The sequence below is a fragment of the Neopelma chrysocephalum genome, unplaced genomic scaffold, assembly GCF_003984885.1.
Source record: "Neopelma chrysocephalum unplaced genomic scaffold, ASM398488v2 Primary Assembly neopelma1_26, whole genome shotgun sequence".
NCBI classification, from domain to species: domain Eukaryota; kingdom Metazoa; phylum Chordata; class Aves; order Passeriformes; family Pipridae; genus Neopelma; species Neopelma chrysocephalum.
Window position 1 is genome coordinate 3186396 of NW_020897695.1, and position 15582 is coordinate 3201977.

Genomic DNA, 15582 nt, shown 5'->3' on the forward strand with positions numbered 1-15582 from the left:
ATCAATAGTATCACTCCTCACAGATAGCAGGTAGCTCTCTAAGCCTGTGTTAGAGGCTAGGTTTGAGGCATGGAGTACATAATACTGCCCTGAAAGTCCTGAGAGGTATTACTTCTGAGTTAGCCAGAGACTGCGGTACAGCAAATCCAGAAGCTGTCCCTCCTGTGATATATATTCCCTCTCCTTTCCATCAAGTGCAGCCAACCTTCATGCCCACAGAACTGCTTCTGCAAAGCAGTGCAAGGGTCCACAGCTTCCATGTTTCATTTTACATTGGCCACATGATTTATAAGTAGAAATCTTATAAAAACAGAATTTCAGCTGCATTTCCTTCACTGACAATGTTTGGCAAACATCTTATAAATCATAATGCTAGTACCAAAACCCTGCAAAATCAAAACAGATTTTATCAAGCTTTTATAGCCTCCAAAAGCAAGTCTGTAGAGCTTGTTCTAATTTATTATTAAATGTCTATTAGAAAATGTCATTGAATGAGCAATATTTGCTACAATGTCAAGCACACAAAACATCTGCAACACTTGCAAATAAATTACATCTTCTGATGATCTAAAAATATGTATCTCTTATTGTATCATGAGAAGAATAGGGAAAGTAACTTGATTACAAAAACGCCACAAATCCAGTGCACCATGTAATTGGTCTCATTTTATGCATTGACTTTCTTCACATCTGTGCAAATAAAGCCATTGTTACAATGCACAAAGAGCTGTGGCACATAATACATGCAGCTACAAAACCGTGAGTGCTGCTGTGTATTGAGTCTTTGAATGGAAGTGGCACATCTGCTTTTGGCATAGGAGTGTTAATCAATCCAAGATGTTTATTAAAGAGTAAGTAATGACCTGTCCACACACTCTTTCCTCCATCCAGCCTTGGTTTTGTTCTTGCTCTGTTATATTCCTGGCAGTAAAACATGGGCTCTGCACACTGAACATATGTGTTGTTTCTTCATGTAGGGATAACGTAATGTGTCACGCAATATTTAATGAGTATGTGATGGGGAATAGTTTGGACAAAAATGCAAGTCAAAATGAGGTGGAGAGGAAAGAGTAAGTACAAACAGCTACAGCATACTGACTGAAAGGTTTATTACTCTGGACAAGGCAACTACGTTTCCTAATACTTTTTGAATTAAGGATAAGACCTAGATTTGAATTCATGTTCTAGTTCTTGACAATTAATGAGCAAAATCTGAAATAGTAAAAGATGGTGAATATTTTTTTAAAGAATGGATTAGTCAATAATGCTTGACTTTGCATTTACTGAAGGTATTTATACCTTCCACAACTGGATGGAAGGTAAAAATGTTCCTACCTGAGCAGGACAGGTAGGAACATAAGCCTTTCAGTTCTTGCCTAGGTTGAGCAGCAGGAAAAGTCAACACAATATTGGCACTGGCCAACATTGGCACTGCAGGTTGGCCCTTTTTTGGAGCAATTGCTGATATGTTTGGCACAACCTGTAAGATGTTCCTTTCCCACTGACTGAGGAGCTCTAGAGTCTGCTGTGGAACAGCAGTCCAAGGACAACAATACTGTTTGTGGGTAGCCTCTTCGTAGGCTACTTGCATGAAGCAGCACTTAAAAGTCTGGACCTCAGGAAGAAGGCAGTGGCTCTAGGTCTGACAATAGAGTCTGGGACACACAGTGCTCCTTCCTCTTCCATCAAAAGATGCACAGGAAAGGGTCCTAGGAGAAGGAACCCTCCAGAACTAGGCAGCAGGAGCAACCCATTCTGTTTCCCAGTGAAGGGTCTACTTTTGAGTAACCAGAGGTAAAAAGAAAATACCATGGATGATGTCTTCTTGGCTTCCAGATAGTGAGGTGATAAGAAAGTGATGCTATTCTTCAAATGCATTTTGGAAGCAAGATGTCCTCTCAGACACTTAAGGGCTTATCCATTGGAAAGACAATATCTCTTTCGTATAATGGCGACGGAAAACCACCGTTTTAAGAGATGAGGTTGGAAAACATGGATGGTTCAGGAAGGCTCATTGTACAGGAGAGGGAATAGAGGCTACTGGAAGTGTGCCACCCAGTGTTTTATACTTGCACATTTAATTGACTCCACTGACCAAACATCTTCAGTTATTAACATCTTCTTTGTTAAAATGGTCAGGACATATTGAAAGGCTGGATTCCACATGCATATGTTTCATTGATAATGCTGCCTATCAGCTCTGTCCCAAAAGTGTCTGAGATTGCTGTAAATTTGTTAATTAGGTCTCTCTTCATTTGTAGCTGAAACTTAGCTGCATGAGTGACCTAGGTGGATTTAACAAGACAGCATTTATACAGCAATTACTAGTGCAGGCTAGAATTATCTTGATCAGAGTTGTTACAGCATCTGGTTAAGATATTTTACCTAGGATAAGATATTAATTGAAGTAAATCAAAATACCTGGGTAGCCCAAAAAAATTAAAAAAGAAAAAAAAGCCAATCATGCTTTCTCCCATTTATTCCACACATTCTTCAGTTTATCCTTTCAATTTTATTTTATTTTTATTTTATTTTATTCTGTATGCCTGATAATGGGACTCTATGGAACTAAACCTTTTGCAAGTTGCTGGTGCCAGCTTATTGCAGAGTGCCCTGGACAGGTCTCTTCATTTCCATTTCATTTGGTCTTTCTGGCTGTCACGTACTGTTATTTAAATGAATGCTTTTGAACTCAGATTTTTTTAACGCAAATGTGTGCTGCTTCCCTATTGAATTGAAACCATCAATACTTCTTTTTCTCTATGAAAAATAGGATAAAGAGTAATATTCTCAGGGCTGAAGGTGGGTTGTGATGTTGCTTTTCTGTGAATTAAAGCTAAAAAAAGGAGACACATAAAATGGTGAAGTACCAAAATATTGTTTCAATCTTCCTTCTATCCAAGATATGATTAAAGCAGTGTTGTATCTTTTAAAGAACAGCTGAGGAAGGGAAGGTGCCAAGACATAGCAGACTGGTCACACTACCTCAAGGCATTCTGTAGGGGAGTACACATAGAAGTGTGAGACACTACATCCCTCCAGCAATCTTAAGGTTATCAGTTTTGAAGGTTATGATTCAATTTGAAAGTAGGTGTCCTCTCATTTTTAACTTTTTGGAAGCTATCTACCAGGAACCATGGGCTGAACTTACAGAACATCTTAGAGGGAAGAAAGTAAAAAAGAACAGATCCTTGGTTCCCTTTAGAGTATACTGCATTCTTATCTTCGGATTTTTCTTTTGGCTATAATGTCTAGAAATGTACTTTTAAATAAACATGTGAATGTGAAAGTTCTCCAGTAATCACATGCCTCCTGAAGCTGGAGCTTTCTGCTCACCAAATATTACAAGGTATGCAAAACACCACATGCCATGCCCCAGCATCAAAAGGGTGGGTAACACCTGAGTTACATCCATCCCTGATCTCTGGCAGACCAAGAGGCGTGTGATGCTGAAGCATGTGGACTCTTTCACCCCTTCTCCCATTGGACAAGCATCCATCTCGCACCAAAAAAAGCCACAGTCCATGCCCAGCAGCACCATTGCCAGCAATATTAGCAAACAGACCTCAGAGACTGAGCTCCCCTTTTAATCACAGAAGTTGTTGCTTTCTCTCAGTGTCAGTGGTTGTTGTTCCAGCCCAGGCTTTCTACGCATTATTTCTGGACTAACGAAAACTTAAACTTGCTTGCCCTGCAATACCAAATTTATGGATGAGGAGACAACTTCAGCCTGCCAGGTGATAATTTGGCACCCTTATGTCAGTTTTAAAATCCCTACAGCTGTAAATATTTATTGGATATGAAATATACTCCAGCTAACACATTATCATATGAATAAATATAACCTTAAATAAAACATGTGCACTCCATCTTTTATTCAGTTTATAAAATTCTTGCTTCTTGCTCCAAGCATTCTCAGTCTAATACAGCTACTCAGAAGCACAGTAATCGATGGTGTGCCCTGATTTCTTTTCTAATACAATGTTTTGCTTCTTGTATTTCACCTCTTACAGCTTTTGCAAAGTTTTGATTTGATAGGACAAGCACAGGGAGGGCATTAGGACCAAGAGAAAGACACACACATTGCTCTGTATTATGTCTGGCAAAGTGCTTCCTGACTGAGTGCCGTAGTTATGTGAGAAACAAAGTCAGGGACCGACTAGTTCTCATCTGTTGATCACAGTTAAGTTAAAGCCTCTGAACGGAGGAGAGCTGTCAGATCTGCTTTCAGAGATACAGTGCTTCAATCCAGGCAGCAATTGGAAACTTTGAAGAAGCAGGATCTATCTGGAAGGAAACTATAAGACACAGGATTTCTTTTGACTTAGAATTTTAAAAGGGAAAAAAATCAAAGCTTTAGTTCCTCTTTTAATCAGCAAAATACATGCTTTCCTAACTAAGCTGGGACTCTGTACAATAAAAGATCTACTTTATTTCACTGGATCCATGCTACGTTTTACTACAGTAAGTAAAATATTATTAGGAACGTTATTTTTTTCTGTAAATAGAGAGGAAAGCATGAAACAGCATCAGTGAAATGTGAGGGGAGCAAAAAAATCCTCTTGGCAGATAGTGAAAAACGGCGCTTTTGTGCAACCCGAGGACTGGAATCTGAGGAAGATCGAAGTGATATTTAACATGACCATCTGTATTGTTTTGTCACCAACAGCATGTTCTTGAGGAAGAAGTGCAGATATGGATCACGTAAGCTGCAGTTTCTCTTGTTGTTTCTGATGCTGGGTTTTTTGCTACTGATGGTTACAATGCTGAATCCACCACCCAGCAACCAGAGCAAGGAAGGGACTTTCCAGCCTGTGGAGTTCAACCCCCGGGAAGGGTATCAGATGGACTTTGAGGAGACCCAAGAGATGCTGGAGACCCAGGAGGAGAGCCAGCAGTATTACCCTTTGGATGGTCTATCGCCTTTCATCTCCCTGCGGGAGGATGAGCTGATCGTGGCCGTCGTGTCGCCCACAGGCAAAAGGAACCACAGCAAGGCCAGGAAGGGCTATCGCGTGGTGAAGCAGCAGAGCAGGCGGCCAGAGGGGAAGGCGGAGGGGGACCCCGAGTCCCTGCCGCTGTCCCTTCCCCTGCAGGCTGGGGAAGGGGCTGCTCCGGGGGAGCGGCCGCTCGGCCTGGAGACCCACGGCTTTAACGAGGTGCTCAGCGAGCGGATCGCGCTGCGCAGGGACCTGCCTGAGGTACGACACCCGTTGTAAGTAAAACACCCTATTTCACTTCTGGGGGAAAACCTGTCTCGTTCCCCGCCGCCGCGCCCACCACCCCCCCCGCACCTCTCCGCCTCCAAACCCCGCGTCTTTCCTATCAAACTCGCCGCTCCGGGTCGGGAGAGCGCTTTTCCCCGCGCTGTGTGGGGAGCACCCCCCGTTCCTCAGAGGCAGGGGCGCTCCCAGTCTCGCTCCGGAGGTGGTTCAAGCCCTCAGGAGCCGACGGGCGGCAAAAGTGGAAGGGGGCGCGGGGTTGAGGGGCGCAGCTACAGCTTCCCGAGTCAGAACGAAAACCACAGCCGACCGTACCCACCCTACCAGAGCCGACCGCTGTTGGCGTGTGCGCGGCTGCGGCACCTCCCCCCGCCCCGACCCGGTCCCGCGCCGCCCTGAGGGCGAGCGGGCGGCAGCGCCCCCTCCCGGCGCCCTCCGCCGCCGCAGGTGCGGGCGGGTGGCAGCGGAGGGAGCGGTCCGAGCGCCGCCGCGAATGTCTGTCCGTCCGTCTGTCTGTCCGTCTGCTGGGGCCGGAAAGGGAATCCGCGCCGGGATGTCGAGCGGGAAAGGCGGCTGCCGTCCTCGGCCAGGCCCCGGGCTCAGCCCACGTGCCGGGGCTGTGATGGGCAAAGCGATAAAGCAGTCGGGAGTTGGGGCTTTCTGCTCTTTTAGAATAAAAGTGACCCAATGGTCACTTATCAAAATGGACCCGACCCTGAGCTGGTGCAGCCTCACTTTGGATACTGTGTGCAGTTTTGCACACCACAACATAAAAAAGATATCGAGGTATTAGAGAGTGTCCAAAGGAGAGCAATGAAGATGGTGAAGGGCCTAGGGCAGAAGCCGTATGAGGAGCAGCTGAGGTCATTTGGTCTATTCAGCCTGGAGGAGACTGAGGGACCTCATTGCACTTACAGCTTCCTCATGAGGGGAAGAGGAGGGACAGGCACTGATCTCTTCTCTGTGGAGATCAGTGACAGAAGCCAAGGGAATAGCCTGAAGTTGAGTCAGGGGAGGTTTAGGTTGGATGTTAGAAAAAGGTTCTTCACCCAGAGGGTGGTTGGGCACTGGAACAGGCTTCCCAAGGAAGTTGTCACAGAACCAAGCCGACAGAGTTCAAGAAGTGTTTGGATGATGCTCTCAGGCACATGGTGTGACTCTTGGGGATGGTCCTGTGCAGGCCAGGAATTGGACTCAGTGATCTTTGTGGGTCCCTTCCAGCTCAGAATATTCTGTGATTTTGTGACAAACATCGAAAGGAAACTCCTGGAAGGCAGGAAGGTGGAGATCGGTGTGTCTGACCAGAGCTGCCAGCACCACTGTGGTGGTAAGTGGCTGTAAGGCCACTGCCTTACATTTGAAGCCTGGAGACTTGAAAGTCAGTTGTCCCTGCAGCCCAGGAGGGGCAGCTGATCACACTTCTTAAAAAGGATCTGAGGTGTATCTACTGTCAAGCTGCCCCAGGGGAGGTTCAGGATATTAGGAGGAATTTCTTCACAGAAACGGTGATTAGACATTGGAATGAGCTGCTCAGGGAGGTGGTGGAGTCACTGTCCCTGGAGGTGTTTAAGACTGGACGTGGCACTCAGTGCCATGGTCTCACTGACAAGGTGGTGATCAGTCAAAGCTTGGACTCAATGACCTCAGAGATCTTTTCCAACCTAATTGATTCTGTGATATGCTTCCCTGCCCAAGGAAGAAGGAAAGGATGTGGGTGGGTATCTTTATTTCTTGCCTTCTGTAATGAAAGCTGTTGTAACTTTCGTCCAGGACACAGTGGAAAGATGCAACAGAGAACATTTTAAGCAAGACACAGAATAATTTTGCTTTCTAGTGTTCATTTTCACATGTTTAAAGGCAGCTGGCAGCTACAATTTAGGGGACAGTCTCAAAGAGAAATGAAACAGTTTTTTCTGTACTTGGTTACTAGGTTCAGTGTTAATTTGGATAATTCCATTAAATAATGAGATGCTGATATTATTTCAGTTATTTTTTGGCATGCTTCACTGGCAACTCTTTGAACTGTGTAATGTTCAAAGGAGGAATGACGACCCTGGTTTACTGCCTGTGATGTAAGCCAAAAAACAGTTTTACTTTGGCAGCTGAAGGGCCATCCAACAAGAGACAGGTTTAGTTAATACTAATCTCGGTAAGATTTAAGCCATGGTCTCAGAGCTCTTGGATGGATTTTGCTGTCTAACTAGTTACAGCCTAAAGAACTCTCAACACCACAGCTTACAGAGCCCTGACTGAAAACTCAGATCTCAACATCTGAGGCTGATCTGAATCCAGACCATAAACCTGCAGCAGAGGTATATCTCTATGCCAGTCCTGTCCTTTACGGCACAGCACACAAATCATAATGGTATTTTTTAGGTGTAGTTTAGTCTGGGGGCCTGGATCACAACTATGTCAGTCCAGTTTTACACCAGTGTAAAACGAGAGTGAACCAAAATCAGATTGTCTATGTCTCTAATCCATTTGAGTAGTGTTGTTCACAATAATGTCTGTTATTATTTAGTGAGAGGGAACCCAACCAGTTAGAGATGTTTCAGTGAGTTAGTTCCATGGACTAAGTCTCTCTCATTTTACTTGAAATTGGGTGGGAAATTCTTCACACCAAAAGAGGCTCATCCTCTGAGGTACTTCCATCCCTTCATACTTTTTGCTGCTATCAGTTGGTCCAGCTGCAATTGACACCCTCTTGGGACACCACAATCAAGCCTGCCATTGTGACTTTTGTGATGGGGGTTCTAAGAAGGTCTCTTGGGCTTGAGTGTCAAACGTATCCAGGCAAAAGAAACTCACAATGTATCTACAAAGGTTTTAAGTTTCATTTAAAAAGTATAGCTTCCACTGGAGTGCTGTTGGGAGCTGAATCTCAATGAGATACTTTCCTGAAGGTGAGTGGGAGTCTATGCCTTTGCCGTGTCAGAATTGCTCTCTGTTCATTGCTGCATGTGACAATTCCTTGTTTTTCACAAATTGGATTAAATCACTATGTCTCATATCAGTCACAGTCCTGATTTTTTGAAATGCCAATTTTTGATGGACAGTCTATGAAACTGCTCCAAATTACAGGGAAGGTATTTCTGTATACCAGTACCCTTTTGAATTTTTCTGAAGATTAGATATCTATATTGCAAGTCTTTGCCAATCTCCATGGCAACTAAGCACTTGCCACCAAGGTTATGTATTCAAGTACAGTTATTTTCAATTCTTTTTCCAATTAAGATTTCACAACAGCCTTATTTTCTTGCTATAGCCACACTACTAGCAACAAGATGTTGTAGTGTTATGGTGCAAAATATAGGTGCTAATATCTATGGAACGTTTCTGATTAGAAGCTGCTTGGTAGTAAAAGGACTGCATCAGATCTTCACTTTTCTTAATTACCTCTAGATTCTTCTGCTTGAAAATATTCACTGCCAAGACACGAGAGTATTCTTTTCTCCATCCAGCTGAAAATAGAAACAATTATCCCATATGAAATTGTGAGGAAGCAGCATTATTGATTACAGAAAATTAGTAAACCAAGGGCAACATAGATTTATTACAGTGTACAAATCATCAAAAAAATTTGCCCGTCTATAAAAAAATTAATATGAACTATTAAAAACTATAACAAATTATTACAATTATACTCATTTAAAATTTATATTTCCAAAAGTGTATCTATAATATTCATTTATGTGTACTTGTAATTAAATCATTCAGACTATGGATTCTCTTAAATGATTAGCAGCTTTGTGTCTGCATAGTGTCTAGAAACATAGGGCCTCAGTCCATGAATGGAAGCACTAAATAAAATGCTAATAAATGGAAACACTAAGTAAAATGCTAATAAACATATCAATATTAAAATTATATCCCTTACATGAGTTTCTCCTAAGTACCTAATTGTTTAACAACCACTGTAAAACCCATATAGTGATTTGCTTGATAATACAAAAAAGCTGAAATAACAATGGGCCACATCCAACCAATTCTATAATTCCTTGAAGTTCTTGCTGCTGGAGATTAAATGAGTTAGGGCACTGAATGACTGTTACTTGGGAAATGAAAATATTTTAAAATGTGTATTCTATTGTAAGCAAAGCAGATATATAGACACAGTCTTTGCATTTCTGCAAGGGGCATTGGAAGGCATTTTCTGGAAAATGTGCATCTTCATGCCAGGATAGCGTGTCCTGTGTCTCTGAACTAGGACTGGTACATCAGAAAACGCTTTCTGTCACAAACGCAATTTGTAGGTTCTTTGCTTACATTTATGAAACAGCCATTGTTTGGCGAGGGTTTATGGTTTTCATGTGCAGTTTCTGTGAGGATGAACAGAAAGTGCTTTTCATCTTTAAATGCTTGAGTTGTCAAAGCAGCATCTAATTCATGGTAATTTTGATGGAAGTTGTTTCAAAGTCATGGGTGAAATCTTGGCCCTATGGAAAACTGAGGAGCCATGGGCTCCAGCTGCAATCTGGATCATCTCTAGGAATGCCATACGCTGACTCACATAGCCAAGTGTCTTGCAGTAGGTTGTGTTAGTACCTGGACTTGTAAAGTAATAGCAGAAAATGGTGTAGAGAGAATCTGCCCAGTTGTCAGCCTCATTCATCAGTGACTCATTTTCATTGGAAAAGCAAAATTTATAGTGAAAATACATTTACTTTCTTAAACATATCTGCATTTGTATTCATGGTCCATGTAGGGATCCATTTCTTTCCTGTAGAGGACTGAGATGTTGGGTTCATTCACTAGGATCTTGGTCAAGTAGTCCACACATCTACTGCTCAGTTGTTAGTTTTAAAGGCACTGCATTTCAGTTTGCTCTTTTCTCTGTTACTTGAGAAAATGTGGAAATTGGTAGAGGCTGACTGACTTGCTTTATCCCCCTCTCTGCTCTGTCTAATTGTCTTTATGGTTTTTCTTTGCTCTCTGGACCATTTGTATTTTGAGCTCTGTTTTTTGAGGCAGCCAGAGCAGAAAACAAACTATCCCAGAACACAGGAGAACTTTCCTCTTTTTGTATTTTAATTTTTATAGTGTCGTTCCCATGTTTTCACTTTGTATTCCAGTTTTGGACACATTAATACTTCCTTTTCTTAGAACTAAGCTGAGATTTTAAACTGCTTTCCATTCCTGAAGGTTTAAGAGTTTCTAACAACTTTGCTCTGAGAAAAAAGTAGCCAGCTGTACCAGTGTTTCCAGTGTCTTCCTCATTTGATCCCACAGGTGCCTACAGCAAAAGTATGACTCCAGTCTGCCTACTGCAAGTGTCATCATCTGTTTCCATGATGAAGCCTGGTCTACTCTGCTGAGAACTGTGCACAGCATTATGAACACAGCCCCAAAGGCCTCCCTCAAGGATATCATCCTTGTTGACGATCTCAGCCAGCAAGGTAGCCCCTATTTCCCTGTATGTAAAATTGCTCTCTTTTTTCCAAAGCTTCAGGGAAGAAGCTGTCCTCCTCCAAGAAGTGCATGAGAACAGTAGAAGGCAACGAGGACCCTCGGAAAGAGAGCTAAGCAGAGTGTAGAGCTGGCTGCCAGATTTCACTCTTCCATCCTCAGAATTCAGTGTAGCCTTTCAACTTTGAAATATGTTTCTTTTTTCCCCCCATCGTTTACAACCACTCTGGAATTTCTTACTTTAAAATAAGATCACAGTATGCAAATCTTAGCTTTCCCACTGGACCAGATCTGCTGCCATAATTTCCAGACTTGGATTTTGGCTGAAACATAGAATGGAAAACTCCCCAGTGCTAAAGTAATCCAAAGTGCTTGGGAAAGCCAAACACCTGTAGTATGTCACTGTGATCTGTGTATTTTTTTGAGATGATGAGAACATCCACCTTTTGCTGAAAACAGGAGAGGAGGCTATTAAGCTTCCCACAGGAATAACTTCACACCTAGTGAATCTCATTTTCCATTAGTCTCTACTTCCCTTTGACATTATGCCGCTGTGGAAATATTTGGAACATGGCCTACTTGGCCATTTAAAACAAATGCCCCCAAAACATTTTACCAGCAAGAAGTAGCATCTCCTACTACCTGTTGCTTTTCTTTAACAAATCTTGAATCAAAGCTAAAACATTTCAGTGACTGTTCTGTTTCTGACAGGGCCCCTGAAGTCAGCTCTGAGTGAATACATCTCTAAGCTGGATGGTGTTAAGCTCATCCGGAGCAACAAGAGGCTTGGAGTCATCCGGGGTCGGATGCTGGGAGCTGCACGGGCAACCGGTGATGTGCTCATCTTCATGGATTCGCACTGCGAGTGTCAGAAGGGCTGGCTGGAGCCCCTCCTGGCCAGGCTGTCCAGCAACCGGTAAATATCCCTGTGGCCTCTGAGCTCCCTGTATATGCTCATTTCTGCTGAAAAAAATGTACTTGGAAAGTGTTAGGTAGCTTTTTTTATCCTCCCTTGGTTACCTTCTTGCTTCTGGTCACATTGCTTTTATTTTCTACCTTATCCCCACATGCATCACTCTGATATGTGGGAAGCAGGACAGGTCACACAGCTGTTAACCCTCACTTCACACACTTCAGTGTCACTGAAATTTCAGTGTTTGTATCCAGTTAGAGCTATAAGAAGGCTTCCTGGTGGTCTGGATTAAAAAGGTTGCACTCTCAACTTCTTTGCAAATGGGCAAACATCCACCAGAGAAACTACTGTGTGACTCCATTATTTTTACTTTTTAGCTGTCTCAGTGATAAAGCCAAGAACAAAATTCTTTGTCCTCCTGTGCCAATTTGGCTGTGTACAAATGTCACCCATACCATTTCTCTTCTGCAGAAAAAAACAGACTTCCTGGGCAGACTAGACAGTTCCAGCTAATCACAGGTACTTTCACTGACACCAAATTGACAGAGTAAGGTAGAGATTCATATTTCTGAGTCTTTCATATTTAGGGTGGTGCTTGGGCCTGCTCTCTAGTGTACAGCTGAGCTCATTTATGCAGTCCACAAGTCCTTCAAAGAGATTAAAACTACTGCAAATGTTTCTAGAATTACATGTCAGTAAATCCTTTATTAAAGGGACTTTTCTGAAAGAAAAATTTGTACATTAACTTGTCTATCATTACCCATAAGCCACTTGGGAAAAGATTACCTGCTAGAGGGGTAAAATAAAAAAAAAGTCCTTAAAACTCTTACCAGACCATTAAATAGTCACACTAAAGACCTTCAAAGGCTGTTCCCAGACACTGAAACAAGAAGCTTTTATGGCTTAATATGTTTGCTCATAAGAGAATTAATGTGAGGCTTTAGAAATTATTACATCATTTGAATGAAAACATTAAGAATACTGAAAGCAAGAGTAATGCTGCCCTAAGACATCAGGAATATTCTTTTTGAAAAGATTCCTCCTTGGAAAAGCAGATTATTTTTGTTTGCTGGCTAATTAGATGGTTTATTATGAATATACTTCATGATTCTTCTGCCTTGAGCTATAGTCTATTTTTGATGTTCATGCAAAACTCCTGTGTGTTGGTCAGTCCTTATTCAAGGGTGTATTGCTGAAATAAAGAGTTACAAAAAGTCTTCAGGAGAGCTATAGTGAAGGGAGAATTACAATGGTGAGAGAGAAGTTAGGACCCCACCACAAATGTCAAAAATTCACTGTCAAAAATTATCTTTGTTGAGGAAATGCAAAGCCACCAAATCTACTATCGTTCCAAGATTCTGTAGTCTTGTCACCAGGGAGTGAGAAAGGAATTCTCTTCCTCTATAAGGCCCATATGCTCATTTACTTCTCCAGGAGAGCAGAATTTGACACTGAGTTAGCTAATGTCTAATTGGATTAATGAAGCAAAGGTGGAAGAGTGTTTGGGTAATAGTATGGGCTACACCACCCCTTTCTTTATGCCCTATCAGTCACTGTGCCTGACCCTGGAAGCTTTGTCACTGCTAGTGGGGAGAACCTGTGACATTCTCCATTGCACAGGGAAGACAAGCTCTAAGGCATCTGGCAATCACTTTCCATGCTGTCCCTCTTTCTCCAGCTGAAGAATGGTGATAATAACACTGACCCGATAAGGAAGTTAATTCATTATTTTTTGTAAATTGTTTGTAATGCTTGCATGGGGATCACCATGGAAATGTAAAGCATAGTCAACTTGGCTTCATTTAGCAGCTGAGGAGCTGTTAAATTGAATCATGTTCACTCCCTGAGACTACTCAAATGAGGAAAGTACAGTGAAAAAAAAGCTTACAGTGACTGGTGAAATATCCATATTTCCTCTTCTTAATGTACCAATCAAGCTGTAACTCATGCACTTTTGCTGGAGAGTCAGGATGGGAAATTACTTATGTAGAGTGAGTGAGTTGTTTGCTGGCAAGGAAAAATGCAGCCCTTCCAAAGCTCAAACCTTTGCGGGAGCTTAAAGGATCTGGATGGATGTTTTAACTTCGAAAATTGTGATTAAGCCTAATTTTCTAGACTGCAGATCTACAACTATTACTGTGACCTGTCTTAGAATGATGCTGAGATCCTTGCCCAAACTGAGACCTCACTGTGAGTTGAACATATAACAAGAGAGTTACCCCCAGCATTTAGTAGCCTGTGGAAATGACAGATAGGACACATACAAGAAAAATTATTCCAGTTTTACAGGTATGGAAATATTTGACAGATATTTGACTTGCTCTGGGTGATGATATTTCATCTCTCTACATGATGGCTTTATTCACTAACATAATCAAATTTATTTTTCCACAAAAGTATTAAGTCTTTCTAAAATCATTGAACGTGCATTTATGGGCACCTTGACTGGGATTAGTTCTGTGAACCATACCTAACAAATTGACTGGGAAGCTGTGCATCAGCCTAGTATATTGCCTAGAGAATGGTTCAACGGTTTGTAAAGCATTCCTTGACATTTTGATTATTCAAGGATGAATACTGTAGGTACCTGGGCAATATTAGAAAACTAGAGCAGATGCCCCGCAGATAATTTCATTTGACAACTGTTTGTGTTCCAAGCTAATTCCAGGTGAGTAGCGTGGTGCATAGCAATGCAGCTGTGCCATTATTACAGTCGTCTTTTGAAAGGTTTGCCTTTTCCAGGAGACTGCGGAAGACAGCTGCTATTTTGTATTCCATCCAAAGGCAGTGAAAGGCAAAGGGAGCATATAATGAACTGTACCATGAAGCCTTGAAAATGGCTTGTTGTTCCCTTAATCTGAAACCAGTGGCCATCATGCTGAAGCAGGATGATTTAAAAAAAAAAATCCAAAGAATGTTTCCTGAGAATATTCATGAAAGCAAAATGAACCTTGGTTGTGTCCTTGACAGGGAATTCCACATCTAAAAAAGGTCTGGGCATCATAACTGTGGCAGAGGGGTGGCTTGCAAAGGGATAGCTGGCTCTCAGGACCTTTCTCCTGCTCCTCATTGTAAGGGTATTTCCCTCTGTGCCTATACCACAGCTCAAGCATTACATTTGAAAACAGAAGCCAGTAACGTTATTTAAAAAGCTTATCTAGTTTCTAAAATTCCACTTAGCACCATGATTCTAGGTCACTAATCTTTAATGAAAATGCTGATAAACAGAATTAGAAATTAGCATGACAGTGGAAAGGTATTTCATCATCTGTCTGCTCCCATTCAGGAGTAAATGGGAGCCTCAGCTTGCAGATACAGGGATATAAAGCAGAGCTCTGCTGTCCAGAAAATTTGTCTGGTTCTGATTTTGTGGTAATATACTAGAGAGAAGGGAAATATTTTGCACCAACGATGAACAGCTCCTTCATCTCTTCATATGACTCCCCACTTTTCAGTGGCCCATATCCCAGCTTTTTGAGCTACAAAATACATAAGCCATCTGTTTTCTAACTTCTCACAGGCAAGCATGATGTTATCCATTCAGAGCCCATACAATCCCAGCATGTGAGCATGCAAGTCCATGCTACTCTCCTTGTTTTGAAAACCTTCCATATCCTTCACATAAACCAGCCTGTTTCCTGGGATTTCTGTGTTTGCCTGATGCTTTTATATCCTCTATTTGTCAATAACACTCATTTCAAATTCAGTAAATGTTCTGCATTTACATGGTATGTTATGGGAAGATGTGCTATCTCTTTACAGTCTTTCACAGTTAATCAGGATCAAAAGGTGACCTATTTTAAAGAAGTTGAGGTAAAGAAACTGAAGATGAGACTCTAAAACTGAAAGCAAATATTACTGCTAAACACAGGAGCAATGAGGATTTAGGTGCAATTCATGGCACAGCGCCCTGACTGTCCAGTGTAATAACGTGTTGGTTACGCCTACAGATTTTGTTACCCCACGTACAAATTTGAGTATTTTAGCAGAAAAGACAGCTTCAAAAATTGTTACTTTTTAATATAGCATTCCCTTTGCACT

The 15582-nt window shown here is 42.0% G+C and overlaps 1 protein-coding gene and 1 long non-coding RNA gene across 3 annotated transcripts in view; one reads left to right on the forward strand and one right to left on the reverse strand.

Annotated features, from left to right (window-relative positions):
- Positions 1–3860: 3860 nt before the first annotated feature.
- On the reverse strand, positions 3861–5053 carry LOC113963865. Its single transcript, XR_003532988.1, has 2 exons — positions 4905–5053; positions 3861–4298 (listed from the first exon to the last, which is right to left on the reverse strand). It is a non-coding gene; the product is annotated as an uncharacterized LOC113963865 (long non-coding RNA).
- GALNT15 (polypeptide N-acetylgalactosaminyltransferase 15) overlaps positions 4289–15582 on the forward strand; it is a 29100-nt gene continuing 17806 nt past the window's right edge. The window contains exons 1-4 of one of the 2 annotated variants that reach the window (XM_027675338.1): positions 4289–4464; positions 4670–5215; positions 10452–10618; positions 11340–11544. In XM_027675338.1, the coding sequence (XP_027531139.1) occupies positions 4671–5215; positions 10452–10618; positions 11340–11544 (917 nt within the window). In that variant the 5' untranslated portion in view covers positions 4289–4464; position 4670. Of the gene's footprint in view, positions 5216–10451; positions 10619–11339; positions 11545–15582 lie in introns of both variants that reach the window. The other variant, XM_027675337.1, reaches the window with a different exon arrangement.